The sequence below is a fragment of the Hydra vulgaris genome, chromosome 01 (assembly GCF_038396675.1).
Source record: "Hydra vulgaris chromosome 01, alternate assembly HydraT2T_AEP".
Taxonomy (NCBI): domain Eukaryota; kingdom Metazoa; phylum Cnidaria; class Hydrozoa; order Anthoathecata; family Hydridae; genus Hydra; species Hydra vulgaris.
The window spans coordinates 64,025,538-64,044,952 of NC_088920.1; the positions used below are offsets into that span (position 1 = coordinate 64,025,538).

Below are 19,415 nucleotides of genomic sequence, written 5' to 3' on the forward strand. Positions count from 1 at the left end.
TTGTGGAAATCATTTTTTCATTTTTACAAAATTTTTTTTTGTACCCGTTGTGCGGGGTAGTAGTAACAGTATCGAAAACAACCAAACGGAATAAGCTCGAAAAAGGACTTTCCAGAATAATATCGAAGTAGAGAATAAAAACGAAATTGTAAGAAAAGGACTAGTATCTAAAATAAGACTAGCAGAATAGGGTTGAAATAGCTCAAAAGAGAATAAGTTCCAAAAGGGACTTTTTGGATTAATATTGAAATAGAGAATAAACTGAAATTGTGAATTTTAATTGATAGACAACCTGCATGACTCCTCGCATTTTCTACCTCTTTGTTAGTTTTTTTAAAACTATTCCTGAATCCAAATTTCGATAATATTCTGTATAAGCATTTTTAACATTATTCCTTCTAAATGAATTTTTTTTTTTGAAATAATTCCTCAATATTTTAATATTTGATATTAAATTATATATTACATTATAATACATTATTTTAATATTTGATATTAATCCTAAAAAAACGATTCGCTCCAAAAAAGTTCGATATTAATTCGTTTTTCGAGCAATTTTTCCATACTATTCTGCATTCCTGAATACTGTATGGTTGGTTGGAAATTTGCTCCTTATAAATAATATTTAAGTTAATGTATCAGTCTTTAGAAACGTTTTCGAAATCAAAGTTTTCAAGAATTTTTCTTTTTCCAAGAGAATATCGTTTTCGTAAAAAACGGTCTTCTCTTGGAAAAAGATTCTTTGGAAATTGTTTAAATTTAAAAAGAAATGCTCCTGTAAAGTTTTTTTGAAAGTACATGAAAAATAATTTTATGATAAAGTTCACATACTAATGTGTTATTCTTTATAAAATAAATTATCATTACCAATTTTTCTTCTAAATTGAAAAACAATTTTTAACGACTTATTACTACGGCGATGTCCTTGAAACTTTTAAATAATCCGTTTCCTAACCTTTTTTTTTTGAGAATTGTAAAATACACTTTACTATTATCAAGTAAGATTTAAAATTGCATTTAACAAAACATAACCTAATAAGATCTCATCATTTTAAGCATTTTATCATAGCCAAGGCGGATTTGAATATTAAATAGTGATTATTTGCAACTTTTATAGTATGTTCAGAGTATGCACTGAATCAGACGCTGATTGCACAAAAGCGTCAAAACATACAAAGTAAACACTTAACAAATTCTAATAAAAAAAACTAAGAAATATATGATATTTATATATATTGTTTATAAAGGCATTAGTGAGAGAAAAGTAATAGAAAAAATTTTTCTATAGGTATTAAGTTTATTTTTAGATAATGTATTTCATCCGAATTATATGACGCGTAGCGTTGCTAAAAATGAAATAGGTTTTTGCAACCATTTGTTGTTAACGCGCACATTTCTCGCATAGCGTTGCTATAGGAGAATAATGTTTTTGCAACAAATCGTTGTTAATGATCTCGTTTTACAATTTTTATTGTTTACATAGCAAATTTTTTAAAGGCAAAATAGACACAATAAAACCATCAAAGGCAATCGAAACTTCATGGATGTAAAACAAAAAACAAACAATGATGTTTAAAGGTTTTATGACAATTACATAACTTTGTTAAGAACACATTTTATTAGTAAAAGATTCAGAAAGTTAACGAAGCTATGGCGAAAAGATTGTAAGTTTTTTTATACTATTAGTTTGTCCGTGAACTTATTTGTTGAAGTAAAAATAACATAAACAGGCATTTTACGTCTAAGGTTACGTCTAAGGCATGCCATTAAAGCTACACATGATTTACATTGATAGACAATTTAAGGTTTTTGATAGAATTTCTAGTAAAAGTCAATATTTTTTGTGTGATAGCAAATTTACGGCTAATGTTCAATGAAGCAATTGGAATTGAAGTATATTTGAAAAAATAAATAAAAAACTTCTATATATTTAGGTGCTATTGTTAAGGTAGACAACCTCAATACAAATGGAATTTTCGAATAACGAACTCAGTCTTTTCAGGTTGTAATTTAGTTTAAACATGCATTTATTAAGTATAAATACGTGTGATTGAGTAGCGGCAAAAAACTTTTATGACTTTTATGAACACTTTTATGAACACTTTTATGACTTCTTGTAAATCTTGTAAACTTTTATGAACACTTTTATGACTTCTTGTAAATCTTGTAAACTTTTATGAACACTTTTATGACTTCTTGTAAACCTTAGTTGAATAAATTTTTAGTTCTAAAAGTTAATTAAGTTACCATCTTACCTGGTCTACATATAAAAAATTAAAATTATAAAAATACGTTGTCATTATCGGTAACGACTTAATAAGTTCTACAGCTGTTTTGACTTCTTTACCATGACAAAGAATATAAGGAGTAATTTGTTTATTGTCTGACTTTTTAGGACGAGTTTATACATCATTAGTAAACTTTAGCTTGAATATTCTAGAGTAATTTATTGTGAAAAGAGAGTTCATTTTGAAAATATTATGAGCAAATAAAATATACATTAGCTATAATATAAGCAATAATTAACAATATTAAATAAACTATAAACATTTCCTTTTTTTTTGCGCAAATGTACGCATCTAAAAGATACGTTATCTATGCAAAAAAAATGTAACTCTATATAGGTATAACTAGTATACGTAGGTAGTCAACGTGTTTTTAATTCGAACAGCATACCGTTTGGTTGACGTAAAATAATTTTTTATCTAAATACCAAGTCCATAATAACTTGCGCTGCAAAAAATAGTTTTTTATAGAACTAAAACAGTACGCTATTTATCTTGGAGCACATGACTAAGGCGAAATAATCTGTTGAACTAGTTTCCTTAAACAACGTGGGCGTTTGTAACTTGTCTACTATAGAGCTATTGAAAAATTGATGAAAATTGAAATGGATTTTATAAAAAAAGTTAAACTTTATTCAACATATTGCAGAACTTTACGCTGTATTGATGAGAGATTTATAGTAATGAAATTTAAATTTAATGAAATTTAAATTTACAATATTAAATAAACTATAAGCATTTCTTTTTTTCTTTTTTTGCGCAAATTTACGCATTTGAAAGATAAAGGTTTCTTAAAATCCGTTGTTTATGTGGCAGTGAACAAGCTTATTTTGATGTTTGAAAATCTCAGTTGTGTTATCTATGCAAAAAAAAAAAGTAACTCTATCCAGGTATAACTAGTATATGTAGGTAGTCAACGTGTTTTTAATTCGAACAGCATACCGTTTGGTTGACGTAAAATAATATTTTTATCTAAATACCAAGTCCATAATAACTTGCGCTACAAAAAATAGTTTTTTATAGAACTAAAACAGTACGCTATTTATCTTGGAGCACATGACTAAGGCGAAATAATCTGTTGAACTAGTTTCCTTAAACAACGTGGGCGTTTGTAACTTGTCTACTAAAGAGCTATTGAAAAGTTGATGAAAATTGAAATGGATTTTATAAAAAAAGTTGAACTTTATTCAACATATTGCAGAACTTTACGCTGTATTGATGAGAGATTTATAGTAATGAAATTTAAATTTAATGAAATTTAAATTTACAATATTAAATAAACTATAAGCATTTCTTTTTTTCTTTTTTTTTGCGCAAATTTACGCATTTGAAAGATAAAGGTTTCTTAAAATCCGTTGTTTTATGTGGCAGTGAACAAGCTTATTTTGATGTTTGAAAATCTCAGTTGTGTTATCTATGCAAAAAAAAAAGTAACTCTATCTAGGTATAACTAGTGTAAGTAGGTAGTCAACGTGTTTTTAATTCGAACAGCATACCGTTTGGTTGACGTAAAATAATATTTTTATCTAAATACCAAGTCCATAATAACTTGCGCTACAAAAAATAGTTTTTTATAGAACTAAAACAGTACGCTATTTATCTTGGAGCACATGACTAAGGCGAAATAATCTGTTGAACTAGTTTCCTTAAACAACGTGGGCGTTTGTAACTTGTCTAATAAAGAGCTATTGAAAAGTTGATGAAAATTGAAATGGATTTTATAAAAAAAGTTAAACTTTATTAAACATATTGCAGAACTTTACGCTGCATTGATGAGACATTTACAGTAATGGAAGTCGTAATTTATAAGTTGATAAAATAGGAGACGGAAAATAATATTGGATATTAACGTTTATCTAGAAGAAGAAAAAAAAGAGAACTATGCTCGATTATGCTCGATTGCATCATTATGTAGAGCAAGCAAAAAGAATTAAAAAGAGCTATAGCGTAGAACTACAATAGATAAACTAGCGCTTTTATTTTCTCCTAATCAAATTAAATAGGAGCTAGAAAATGATTCAAAATTAAAACGAAAATTTCGCTTCTGTTTAACCACTAATTGTTCATTAGAACAGCAAACAACTGTAAGCCATAACTTTAAGCCATAACTTTATGCCATAATTTTTATTAAAATTTATCGGTAACTGATACTTAATCGGTATGTTGGTATTTGGATTAGGAGTTATGAGTGCTGGACTACTGGATTATAAAATTATGAGTTATTTGTTATAAGGAGTGTAGCAAATTTAGCAACTAAACTATATTTTAAAAAATTAGAAACCAAATAAGTAATATAATTTATTTAGGTTACCATAGGGTTGTTCGCCGTAAACAAAAACTTACGAAAATTTCGCATTTTTATCTTCCGTATTTCAAGTTGTTATTGCGGAAGTTGTTCTTTCGCAAATTCACCTTCCGTAATGCGTTATACGAAAAAAATAAATAATAACTATTCCGTAATAGCTCTTTACGAAAAGAAACTTGCGAAACAAATCATTTCGAAAGAATATATGCGAAACAGTTCCTTACGGAAGGAGCGTTTCGGTAAGTGCGCTTACGGAATAAACTCGAAAGTATTCATTAAACTGTTATACAAAAAAATATTATTATTTATTATTTAAATAAAATAATGTTGTTAAATGATTCTTCAATAGTTTTTACATATATATCTATATATCTATATATATATATATATATATATATATATATATATATATATATATATATATATATATATATATATATATATATATATATATATATATATATATATATACACACACACACACACTAAAAAAAAAAGTAGAAATTTCTACCTTAGGGTAGGATATGGAATATACCTTTAGTAAGGTATAATTTTCTACCTTTTAGGGTAGAAAATTATATTAAAAACAATTATTTGTCATATATATTTTTTTAGCAATACTTTGCGCTTCTAAATTAATTGCCTTTTCCAAATTTTTAGGGGCTTTTTCATAAGAACTAGTAATATTGTCGCGTAAAATTTTTTCATAGTTTTCTGTTGTGAGTTGGTAAATATTATTTGTTATTTAGAAGCGCAAAGTATTGCTAAAAAAATAAACCTTGATGATAGAATCGAATCAACTGCCCCTGCCCAAGCCTTCGTAACACTAAAAGACCATAAACCAAATTTTCAAAACAAACTTCCTTGTAGGTTATTGGTTCCCTCAAAAAGTGAGATTGGACATATAAGCAAAATTAAATTGGACAAAATTAATAATATTCTTAGAAATAAATTAAATTTGCAACAGTGGAAAAATACCACTGATGTTATAAATTGGTTCTCCATAATCGAAAATAAAAATGACTGCACATTTATTCAATTTGACATTAATGATTTTTACCCCTCAATAACCGCAGATATTTTAGATGACTATTGAATTTGCAAAAAGCCACACAGCTATTCCTGATGACACAATCCGTATAATAAAACATTGTTGAAAAACCTTACTTTATTTTAATAAGGAAACTTGGAAAAAGAAAAACATACATGACTGCTTTAATGTAACAATGGGCAGTTATGACGGAGCAGAAATTTGTAAATTTGTTGGACTATATATTTTAGATTTGTTAAGTAAAATAATCAATATAAAAGATTTAGGCCTTTATCGCGACGATGGTTTAATAGTAATGCGTAGAAAATCTGGTCCACAGCCCGACAAAATTAGAAAAGATATTATAAAAATTTTTAAAAATATTGGCTTTCAAATTGAAATAAACATAAATTTAAAAATTGTGAATTTTCTTGATGTCACATTTAACCTCTCTGAAAATTCATATAAGCCTTTCAAAAAACCAAGTGATGAACTATTATATATTAACATTAATTCTAACCATCCACCCCAAGTTCTAAAACAAATCCCGATTTCAATTAATAACAGACTAAACCAAAACTCCTCAAATGAAAATGTATTCAATTCTTCTAAACGAATATTTGAAGATGTCCTAAAAAAAAGTGGTTTTGAAAATTTTGAACTAAAATTTGACCCTGAAAAAAAGAATACAAAAAAACCAAATAGAACTAGAAATGTAATTTGGTTCAACCCCCCTTATAGCAAAAATGTTTCTACTAACATAGGAAAAGTGTTTTTAAAATTGGTCGATAAGCATTTCCCGCGATCTAATAAATTACATAAAATTTTTAATCGAAATACAATTAAAGTTAGCTACAGTTGCACAAAAAATATGGAAAGAATTATAAAAGGTCACAACAAGGCTTTGTTAAACAAAAAAGAAATCCTAAATGAAAAAACTACAGAAAATTGTAATTGTAAACAAAAAATCAATTGTCCAATGAGTGGAAGTTGTTTATCAAAAAATGTGGTATATAAATGTGTTGTTTCCTCTAAGAATGTACCTGATAAACAATATATTGGCATAACAGAGGGTGAATGGAAAAAACGTTTTGCCAATCATAAGCAATCTTTCAAGAATAAAAAGTATTCAAAAGACACCATGCTGTCAAAATATATATGGGAATTAAAAGAAAAAAATATTGATGATTTTATACTGAATTGGTCTATCCTTAAAACAGCGCCTGCATATAACAATATTTCCAAAAAATGCGTACTATGCCAACAAGAAAAATTTGAAAGAATTACACATGCAAATCAAGAATGCTTATTAAACAAAAGATCGGAATTAATTTCTAAATGTAGGCACGAAAATAAGTTTCTCCTAAAAAACTATAAAAATAAATGAGTTCAAATAATATTTACATTAACTACCCTTTTTAAAAAAATACCATAAGTAATCATTTCTAAAGAATTCTTTTTATAATAGTGTCAGTAAATTCCACAAATGTGTGAAAATTTACAGTAGTTAAGACATTTGCAACTTCCTGTAATTTAATTTTTGGTATAAATTGAAGTTTTATTAATTTGATCATCCATTTCTGATGAATCTTTGTTGATGAAACACAGTGTTAAATGGAAAAAATTTTTGTTAAGTGATTTTCTACTACTAATATAATTGCTCTGTTCTTTTAAGAACATTGAGCACTCTATTGTGTAGAATACTTTTTAAAGTTGTTTAAATATATATATATATGTATTATATATATATATATATATATATATATATATATATATATATATATATATATATATATACAAGTATATATATATATATATATATATATATATATATACAGTGACCTAGAAAGGTTAAGAAAGTTACGCAGCTAAAATTTAAATAGAAAAAACTGAAACTTTAAGTTAGTTTTGAGGGAAAGGACAACGCTTCCTCCGCAACATGTCCCTATACCAGTGTTAACATGCATTAATATTTGTCACTTCCGACATTCGGTTGTTTATTGTCTTTGGCTTTTCAGAAATGGAGGTTTACTATTTATATTCTTATACATAAAAACTTAGTAAAATATTTGGTTCCATTACATTTTATGTCAATTTATCACTAATTTTCAGACTATCTACAGCTCTAAAACTTTCAGCGCTTGTATAATCCTGGTGAGCTTCTATGTTTAAATTTTTTCCCGGGGCAAAGACTCGGGAAAGGGTTGTATTTTACGTGCCCGCTTTTTTGCTGCAAAATCTTGCAACTAAATTTTTACTGCTCTCCAAAATAGCCAGAGCTTTATAACTTTCAGCGGTTGTATAGTTCCAATAACGTTGGGATGTTGAAAATTGCGGGGGAGGGGAGGATCAAATTTAAAGCGTACGTACTTTATGGAGTAGTTATTTTTTAGGATTGACTACATGACCTATATCTTTTTTTGATTTCAACGACAGCATTGTTTCCCAATCCCGCAATTTTATTCGTATAAAACCGTTTCTTTTTTTCCATTAACTTACTGACTCAGGGGCTAATTAACTGCTCTCTCACAACTTCGGGTAAGTAATGAATATAAAGAAAGGAACAGGAAAAAAACTGCCTTTGAGTTAAGCTAACGACAAGTTTACATTAAAAATTAGTTCGATAACGACCCTTTTTTTTTAACCGATTTACTATTTGAGGCAAATCTACATGATCCCAAACAAATGACTTACATGCTCTAAATTTTCTTTTTTCCCTCAAAATGGGAAAGTTTATGTTGTTCAAGTTATGTTCACTATTTAACTCTTGTTCATTGAAAGACATTTTTAGTATATCTTATGAAAGTCTAGGTTTATTTATAAAAATTTACTAACTGAAACATATCAATAATTATTATAATAATTAGTATTTTAGTTACCTAGCTAATCATACGTATTTGATTCATAAAACGTATTTAAATATTTTTAATATGCCGCGTTTCGTAAGTGTTTTTCCGTAATGAAGTTGTTTCGCAAGTTTCAGTGCGAAAGAGTTTCGTTTCGAAAGAAATTTGGTTTTTTATCATTATTTCAAAAAATAAAACCTTAAAATGTTCACATGTTGCAATACTGAAAATAAAATTTTATTATAAACATTTTGGTATACAAAAAATTTAATTTTTACAATTATATCAGTTTGGCCTACAAAATTTTGTTATAGACTCCGAAACGTCGTTTAGCGAAATAGCTCATTTCGCAAGTGCGACTTCCGTAAGCCCTATTTTCGTATGTTGCAAAATAGTTTTGTTTCGTAATTCAACTTGCGGAAGACAACATTTCGTAAGAAGCATTTGCGAAATGAACATCGGCGGTTTTTTTTGTTTCGTAAAATTCGGTACGAAAAAAGAAAATTCCTTATTCTCAATATCCTTCCGAAAGAATTTTATTTTTCCGGAATTGTACGAAACATTCCGGTTAACAACTCTAGGTTACCATAAATGAATAAACTTTATTTAATAAAAGTCATTTTACTTTTTAAATCAAAAATGTTTTAGTTTTTTATATTAATTATCCTCAATTTCTTCATCTATATTAAAAATTACATTTAAATGAAATTAATTGTCATCACCATTGATCATTGCTTTTATTTGTCTATTTTTAGTATTAATCAATCAATATACTTTTTCTTTAATAACTGCATATACAAACAATAGTGGTACATAAATATACAATAGTAATACATAAATATAGTGAAATTATAATTGGATCTAATAAATTTATTGTACATGTAAACACATCAAATAAATTTTCTTTTATCGAGGCTTTACCAGCATGATTAAACCGATTTCTTTTAGTGATTTTGTTGCAACATTATCGTTTTTCTCAAATCAAAGCTCCTGGAACGTTTTTCTCAAATCAAATCAGGAACAGGAGAAATTAAAAAAACTTTATTTGCCATATGGAAATATTTTTTTTAAATTATGGAGGAATTCCATGTAAGTTATATAATTTCTACATGTTTTTAAGAAAATTGCATATATTTTTTTGCAATAATTTCTGAACTTCTGAGGATGAATAGCATAAATACAATTTAAATAGTTTGAAACCCTATTATCCGATCATTGCTGATTCAAAAGACTTTGATTAAAATTTTAGACTTTTTGATAACTCTTTGGCAAATGTAAACCATATTACAGTTACCAGATACTTCTGCTTTCAGCTTGATTCCCAATCAAAATGCTTTAACATTATGAGGTGTATACGTTTTTTTACTGTGGCATAACTTTGTTTCTGCGCCTTAGTTACTCCTTAAATTATAAATTCAACAAAGTAAGTAATGTGTTGCAAGTATTCAAAAAATCAAATCCAAGAATTAAAGGCCGTACACCAAAGTAGCTTTTCTCGCATTGAATGTTTTGAAGTTTCTTATATCACTTATGACATGGTGTTGCTTCACAAATAGGACAGCATTTGATAGATGAGGTCGACATTTTACAAGGATTATGTATCACTAAATACTCTCATTACTAAATTATCTCAGAAATTTGCTTAAAGTTAGGTTACACCTTTCACTAAATTTTTCTAGATCATATTTAGCATCAATATATACTCAGACAAATTTTTAAACAGTTGTATTTCAGTTTACCAACTCCAAAGAAGTTAAATATTAGACTTTTTGCAATATTTTTTCATATTGTGGCCATACTTTCACAATTGCATTAAAATTTTCCTAAAAAACATTAGCAGTCAAAAATTAAATCATAGACCATTCCATCAATGTATGTATGTATCAGAGCCGTAACCGCCGGTGGGGCGAAGGAGCATAGGCCCCCCCCCAATAATTAAAAAAAAAAAATTTTTTTAAGGTCATGCCTTAAAAAAAAAATTTTTTCAATCGAAGAAACCCCAGGCCCCCCCCCCCCCCCCCAATATCAAAATTGTGGTTACGGCTCTGTGTATAATGTATGTCTGGAATTATTATTAAAAACTATTAATATATTATTAAAAACTAAAATTATTTCTATACCAATTAGTCAGAAACATTAACCATAAAAGTTCTTAAATCACACTTTTTACCAAATATTTTCACTTTGTATCTAAACACCACATACTTAATTTTTTTAAATTTTATGATATTATAATATCTTCGAATTAAATATGTTTGAATATAAAAAGCTTTTAAATCTATTATATAAAAAAATAAAAAGAATAAAAAAGTATAACTTTTGGTCCCCCTTTTTTGGCCCCCTCTGTGATTGCATATGTTGTACACTCAGTGATCTGAAATAAATCTCTAATATCTCTGATATCTCTGAAATAAATCTCTGGTATCTCTGTGATCTGAAATAAATGTTTTTTGGTGCCAAAGAAACAAGCGGAGATGTTTGTTTAGTTGGAGTAAATGTCCCATTAATTATAATTTATGCATGACATTTTTGGCTACATAAAAAAAAAAAGAGAAGACTATGCAAATATCCACAAGTCCTTAAAGTTTAAACAAAAAACATCACTCTAAAGATTTTGCCAATAATATCGACAATCAAAACCCCCGTAAAACCAACTGATCTTTGTTTTTAAACTTTAAACAAATTGATCTTTGTTTTCAAAAGTAGACTTATTTAGATCGAGGCAAGAATCGCAACGTTTAAGAATCGCAAATTTTAAAGATGGCACAAAACAAAAAATAACTAAGTAAATAGAAATCTATTTTCGAATATAAAGCGTGTTCACGAAATAAATGTGAAAGAATAAGCACGTCATTTTTTTCCAGTGGTTGAATTAAAATCTTTTTAATTGTTTTGTATTTTGTTTACAACATGTTGCGATTTCAAAAAAATATTTTAGTTTTTGGATTTAACTTGAAATTAGTTTTAAAAATAACAAAAGAAGAAGAAGTAAGAAAAAAACTTACGCACAAATATTTACAAAAATATTATATCCTAATAGTAGCTACAATTCAATAGCAAAATTGTTGCAAATACATCCATACACCGCTAGCCGTGTTATTCAACATTTTTCTCAAACAAAATTGATAAAATGCAAATTTGGTGGAAGGTTTTAAAGATATAAATCTAGTTAGAAATATGTTTAACAGTTTTAAGAATAACCCAAGCCTTTCACTAAGGGAACGCGCAAAAATGTATGGATTTTCTCATAGTTTTGTTGCAAAAGTTAGAAACAAACATGGTTTTCATTCTTTCAAAGCACAAAAAGTGCCCAACCGTTCTGAAACTCAACAAAAAAGTGCAAGAACCCGCGGCAGAAAGTTGTATGACAATTTTATTTCTAAAAATTTCTGTATTACTGAAGACGATGAAACTTATATCAAGAACGATCATCAACAAATTCCTGGAGCTGTTTATTGTATTGCCAAATATAGAGGAAAAGCAGATAAGAAATTTAAATATACAAAGCATGGCAAGTTTGCTAAAAAAGCTTTGATTTGGCAAACTATTTGTAGTTGTGGAAAAAATCAGCACCTTATATTTCTCAGTCCACTCTTTCTGGTATATGTTATATGTTAAAGATATATGCTAAAGAAAAGAAACATATATGTTAAAGAATGTTTACAAAAACGCCTTTTACCTCTCATTAAATCACACAATAACAGACCTGTGTTCCGGCCTGATTTAGCTTCAATTTATTATTGTAAACTAGCTATGGAATGGTATAAAAAAAATAATGTGAAATTTGTGCCTAAAACAGAAAATCTTCTACCAGAATTACCCAGAATTGTATTAAAATTATTACTTGGCTCGAAATAAAAATTGAGGAGTACTTTTTTTTAGTTGTTTTTTTACTTTCACATTAATTTCGTGTACACTCTTATTCTGATTTTCTTGCAGAAAACATTGGCTAAAGAAAACGACTAAACCTCATATGTCCTATACGTTGGACAGCGCATAAGTCAATAGAGACTGTCCTGGCGAACTACACTGCAATCTTTGATATACCGAAGAGATATTATTTGAAGGATGATCAAATGAGGCTGTCATAAAAGATCCAGGTATATTAGCTCAAATGAAGCAGTTTGACACGTTTCTTGGGTTAAAAGTAGTTCAAGTAGTGTTTTCTTCGGTGGAAAATGTTGCTAGAGTTTTTCAAGCAAAAGATATTAATGCCCAATGTGCCTGCAACAGCATAAGGTACACATAAGCATTAGGTACACATTTGGGAACTTTTTGTTGTGAAGAATCGTTTAAATCAATCTTTTTATATGATTTATCTGACCCAACTAATGCAGATTTTGTTGGAATTCCAGAGCTATATTTAAATGTAATAAGACGAAGAAAATGATGATGGTGTAGCACCACACATATGTACTTCTCCGGAAGAATATTTGAGGAGTCAATTTTTTGCTGTCATAGACCTCTTACTTTCAGAAATATTCAGACGTTTAGTTCAGAAAACTTTAAACGTGTTAAAAGATATTGAGAAGGTACTCAATTGGAGCATTCAATGGATGTTTTATTATTCCTAACAATGTAAAACAATTGTATAATGATTATATAACATTTCATCTTTTAGATACTCAGTTGAAAATATTACCCAGTTTATTGAAACTTGACAACCCCAAGCTTATGCAATAAAAATATCAATAATTATTTACAATGCAAGCTGCAAAACAAAGTAAGGGATCAATTTTTTATAAATGTGCTTACTTTGACATATATTTGATTACTAGAAACTTTTTGCTTTGCAAAGTTATGTATGTTCATTAAATTAACAGCAGGGATGATCAGATTTGATCAACCATGAAGCCGTACAATAATTTAAATGAATAATTTAAGCTACGTGAAATATAAAAGGAATTTTTAAAAAGTGAAGCATAAACTTCAATTTTGCCTAAACTAACAGTTACCATATTAATTAATGCTTTATTTATAAATGTTCTCATTAATTATGGCTGGTTGAAAATTTGAAAAAAGTTAGACCATGTGACAGAATGTAATAAAATCCAAAGTAGGTATAATATTATTGCGTGATAATATCTTAAATCAGCTGAAAATCCTAATCTTACAAATACCTATGATTAATTTAGTTTTCATAATAAATTGAATTTTTAGGTATATAATAAAAGGAAAACCTAAATCAGATCTTTGTCGCCTTCAGCCACTAAAAAATATGCCTTCTCCTTATGACCAAAACCATGAAGTAGTATTATCATTTTAGCATGATCTAAATCTTAATGGATTCTAACATTTTTGTACAAAAAAGTTTTTTCTTCTCAAATACACTAAACACCCACAAGAGTGTAAAAATGATTTTAATTGAATTAAAAAAATAAATTTATGCTGGGACAAATTTAGTGGATTAAAATGTGTTATTCAAAGTATAAATCAATGCATCTGATGCTATACAGCAGTTCTAATCAGAGGAGTTATTTTTTGTTGTTTTCTCTTTAATACTCCAAAAATTAGCTTAAACAACCCTCTATTAAGGTATAAATATATACAGTATCGGACAAAACGATTGCAACCAAATAATGCTAACTTAGTTTCTTTATATAAAAGTGCTGCATTTTTTCAATTTAGAGAAATAACTATGTAACTGTTTAAAGACAAAGTTTTTCAAGTTTTATTCATCACAAAGTTCATTACTTGTACACGAAAATTAATAAATTAATCAAAAGTATTAAAAAAAGTTGAATTCCTTCTCGACAAAACAAGTGCAACTCGACAAAATGTTGACCAATTGATTGTTTCGCAATCAATATTTCGTGGCGAATCCTTTGTTGTCGATCACAGCCTTGCATCTTCGAGTCATAGATTCGATCAGGTGATCAATGAAACTTTGTGGAATCGCTGCCCAGGCCTTTTGGATTTGTTCAAACAGTTGATCCTTATTACGAACACCTTCACAATTAATTCTGTGGTTGATGATCTCCCACAGGTTCTCGATAGGGTTGAGATCCGGAGATTTAGGAGGCCAATCTATCACTGATAGGTGGTTGTCTTGAAACCACTGTTTGACTACTTTTGCAGTGTGTTTCGGATTGTTGTCTTGCTGAAAAACCCATTTTATTGGAATATTCCATTCAGCATGAGGTAACATAACATCTTTCACGATATTTTTATTCATGAAACGGTCCATTATTCTATCGTTTCAATGTATTGGACCTAGACCGTTAGCAGAAAACCACCCCCAGACCATTATATTGCCTCCACCATGCTTCACGGTCTTATGGCAGTAACATAAATCGAAGCGTTTTCCGGCCGGTCGACGTACACGGCAAATGCCATCGCTCCCAATGATGTTGAACTTTGATTCATCACTGAACAGGACAGTTCGCCATTTCTGAACATTCCAGTCAATATGAGATGTAACAAACAGGAGTCTTTTCTTCTGGTTTTTTAGTGAAATCAGCGGTTTCTTTGCAGGGCGTCGAGAAAACAATCAGGCTTCAACAGCACGTCGTCTGATTGTTCGGTCCAATACAGGCAGCTCTAATTGCTTTTGTATCTCGACTGATGATATCCAGGGATCCTTCTTGACGGATCTGACGATCATAGAATCCTCTCTAGAAGTGGTGGAACGCGGTCTTCCACCTTTGTTATCTGCTGCCAATTTCCCCGTAGAACGATATTTGGAACATAGTCTTGATAGGGTCCATTTTTTCACGCGATATTTATCACAAATACTTTTTTGTGACATTTCACTTACGTAATCGCCAATAATTTTCTTTCTTTTTTCCAATCCAAGACTGTCGGGAGCCATTTTTGCACTTGAAGTCATAAAAATAATAAAAATAAGTAATCACGCTTCTCAAGGCTTATCGTGTTACATTTACCTTGTGATGATACAATAATGCTCTGTGGAACACAACGTTATGGTTGGATGTGGACTGTATTGATGTAATGAAACACTTGTTGTATTTCACTTCTTGTATTGATGTTCTTCGATAAAACACTTTGATAAAACTCACTTCGATAAACTGTCTTGAAAATACTGACTGATTGACTTCTGACTGATTGATTGATTGAACAGACTGATTGATTGAACTGATTGACCATATACTGACTGAATTACATGTCGATTTACATGTCTCTTATATAGTAAAATGAACCTGTGTGAACCTGTTCTGGAAGATTCTAGATGCTTCTTTTCGATGCTTCTGGAAGCTTCTGGATGCGTCTGGATGCTTCTGAATGTTTCTGGATAATTCTGGATGCTACTGGATGCTTCTAGATGCTTCTTCTGGAAACTTCTGGAAGCTTCTGCATGCTTCTGCATGCTTCTGGAAACTTCTGGATACTTCCTTTAATTATTAAAAAACTTCCGTGACGTTGACACGGACCAGACTTAAGAAAATGAAACAAACCAAAAAAGTTGCACTTGTTTTGTCCGCTGCAAAATGGCAATTGTCAACGAAATTCTGCCTGTGTGCTGTCACCTGTCAGCTGATTGCTCATGTCATGGCATGCTATGACTCCAGACTCCTGAACTGTTTGCTGTGGTAGTATAGTTCGTTTCGTTTTTAAAATGTAAAATTAGGAACGTTTTTTAGCATTGTTCGATGTTGGTTGCAAATGTTTTGTCCAATACTGTATATATATATATATATATATATATATATATATATATATATATATATATATATATATATATATATATATATATATATATATATATATATATATACTAGGTCTATAAGCATGAAGTGAGCGTCGAGTTACAAATGTATCGATAAAGAACATTTGTTGTGAACGGGCCTTAATTTTTTTTTAATTTTCTTGCTATGACATCTGTTAAACATATTTAGTAAACATCAAGTCATTGTATAAACAACATCATATTTTTTAATCATGTTAAAAATGTCGAATTTTGTACCAGAAAATGATGATTTGCGGAAAGCACTAATTTTTTGTTTTTATTCGGAGAAAAGTGCTGCAGAATTGCATCAAATGCTTTTCGAAGCTTATGGTAATCATGCTCTATCGGAAGCAACATGCAAAAGATGGTTTCAACGGTTCGGAGATAATGATTTTGATGTGCAAAATGAAGAACGTGGAAGACCACCAAAATAGTTTGAAGACACAGAATTGCAAGCAGTATTGGATGAAGATGACACTTTATGTCAAAAACAAATGGCAGAAATGTTAAATGTTTCACAACCAGCAATTTCTGACCGTTTAAAAGTGTGGGAAATGGGTGCCACATGAATTGAATGACAGGCAGATGGAATAGCAAAAAACCACATGCGAAATGTTGCTGTTACGACACGAAAGGAAGTCAGTATTGCATCGAATTATGACTGGTGATGAAAAATAGATTTTTTTTGAGCAGCAAGAGCGGTCAAGGAAACGATAACATCACTTGGCTGGGAAGAGTTACCTCACCCGCCGTATTCACCAGACTTGGCTCCTTCCGACTACCATTTGTTTTCATTGATAGGACATGCATTGAATGAGCAACACTTCAATTCCTACAGAGAAGTCGAAAAATGGGTCTCCGAATGGTTTGCTTAAAAAACGATCAGTTTTATTGGCGTGGTATCCACAAATTGCCAGAAATGTGGTCAAAATGTGTAGAAAGCAATGGCAAATACTTTGAATAAAATATTTTTTACTTTTCCATAAGAAAATAGTGTTTTATTTTGAAAAAATAACCCTCATTTCATACTTATAGGCCTGGTATATACAATGCCGTAGACAACTTTTTTTGATGTTTGAGCTAAGCAACTTTGAAAGACGAAGAAAACTCCATATTTAAGTATTTTCATATATATGAGGATTGAGGACGCTATGCAAAAAATTGCGGTGATTGGAGATTGGTAACAACAAAAACCCTAAAACGTTAACCCCCTTCCTCAAATTAAAGGGCAATGAGTCAAACTTGCTATTTTATTTTTTTCAATTTTAGATATGTATGAAAAGTGATAACCCTAATAAATATATATATATATATATATATATATATATATATATATATATATATATATATATATATATATATATATATATATATATATATATATATATATATATATATACTGATCAGTAACATTTTTTACATACAGCAGTGAGAATGAAAGTAGCAGTACTAAAAAAGTATCCGTATTTTTATTATTACCCTCCTTCTATAAAGGCGTTTTAAGCGGACTTCACCCATTTATAGCGGAGTTAAGTAGACCTGTATAGGCATTGTGAGTGGACTACTGTAGTTTTGTTTACCGGTTTCTTTTTAGGCCATTCCTGGAGCCCCAAAAAGTGGCTAGCCATTGACTAACCACTATTAACCACTATTATGCCGGGAAATTATTGGCTTGCCACTGATAGCGACTGCCACTAATGGTCCACTAAGTAACCGATGAGCAAAACTCCTGGGGAGGTTTTTTTAATTTTTACAAAAAATTACTTTAATTATAATATATTCTTTATTTACTTTTGTATGCTAAATGGTAAAAGTATTTTTAAACTTTTCAAAGTGGGCCGAGGACGTCATTGTATATCAGCAGAATGCAACAATACTTTGAAGCATCATAGAGAGGGCAAATCTTACTCATTACATACAAAATCTTCTCGGATGTTCAGCAAATATGATTTAAAATGGTATAAATTATAAAGTAAAAGTTAAAAAACGTAAAAGTAAAAAACGTATTGCGACCGCACAAAACCACCGATTTCATCAGCCACGCAAAGATGATCTTGAATTACAAGTGTGTGGCACAACTTTTTGGAGATGCTTAAGAGAGTACTGTTTATATGCATACAGTTTACAAAAGGTCCCTTTGATGACAAATAAACATACCGCAAACGTTTGCTGTTTGCACACCAATATCTGAACTGACCAATCAAAAAGCAGCGCAACGTATTATGATCGTATGAATCGAAAATCGTTCTTTATGGAGTTGCAGGTTTAAAACAATATGTAAGACGCCCAGTTGATTTAGAATTTCAGAAAAAATATACTACTAAGTCTGTGAAACATGGTGGAGCCGAACACATGGTATGGGGCTGCTTCTCATATAATGGTGTCAAACCTATTTATAAAGTTAATGGTATCATGGACCAACTCATATATGTCAACATTCTTAAAAACATCATACCACTTTATGCTAATGAAGATATGTCGCTAAAATGGGTCTTTCAACAAAATAACAACCTGAAAAAACATTAGTTGCAGGGCTAAGGGGTGGTTTCAGGTCAATGGGGTTGAGTTTAAGGAGTGGTCTGCTCAGTCACCCAACCTGAGTCCCATTAAAAATATATGGGGAGACGTTTTAAAGCAGTTTCTGATGCTAATCCAACTAATGCTTAGCAGTTATGTAAAATTATTTAAAAAGGGTTGTATCCAATATCCACAGAAAAAATGTCAACGTCTAGTTGACTCAATGCATCGGCGTTGTGAAGCCGTTATCCAAAACAAAGGTTTAGCAACGAAAAATCAAGGGTAAGTATTATAAAATTATACTTATCTTTAACTATTTAAAGTTAAAAAATAAACAATTTTAATGCTTCACACAAGAAAAATCATCATTTCAGATACCACTGATATTTCAATGAGTGTAATCTTTTTTAATACTATTGTTTTGTTTCTGAAATAGAATGTAAAACTTCTATTGGTGTGATTTTTTTTTATATTAGAATAAAGTGTCAAAATAAATATAATAAATTTTTTTCAGTAGTTAGTGAAAAAAAATTACTAAATTAGTAGAAAATCACTCAACAAAAATTTTTTTTATTTAACACTGTGTTTCATCAATATAGAGTCATCAGAAATGGATAATCAAATTAATAAAACTTCAATTTATACCAAAAATTAAATTACAGGAAGTCGCAAATGTCTTAACTACTGTAAATTTTCACACATTTGTGGAATTTGCTGACACTATTATGAAAAGAATTCTTTAGAA

The 19,415-nt window shown here is 29.6% G+C and overlaps 1 protein-coding gene across 2 annotated transcripts in view; it reads left to right on the forward strand.

The window, feature by feature from the left end:
* Nucleotides 1–1,498: 1,498 nt before the first annotated feature.
* LOC101238333 (uncharacterized) overlaps nt 1,499–19,415 on the forward strand; it is a 43,353-nt gene continuing 25,436 nt past the window's right edge. Inside the window, exon 1 of one of the 2 annotated variants that reach the window (XM_065788923.1) lies at nt 1,499–1,664. In XM_065788923.1, coding sequence (XP_065644995.1) covers nt 1,651–1,664 — 14 coding nt within the window. In that variant the 5' untranslated portion in view covers nt 1,499–1,650. The remainder of the gene's footprint in view (nt 1,665–19,415) is intronic. The other variant, XM_065788924.1, reaches the window with a different exon arrangement.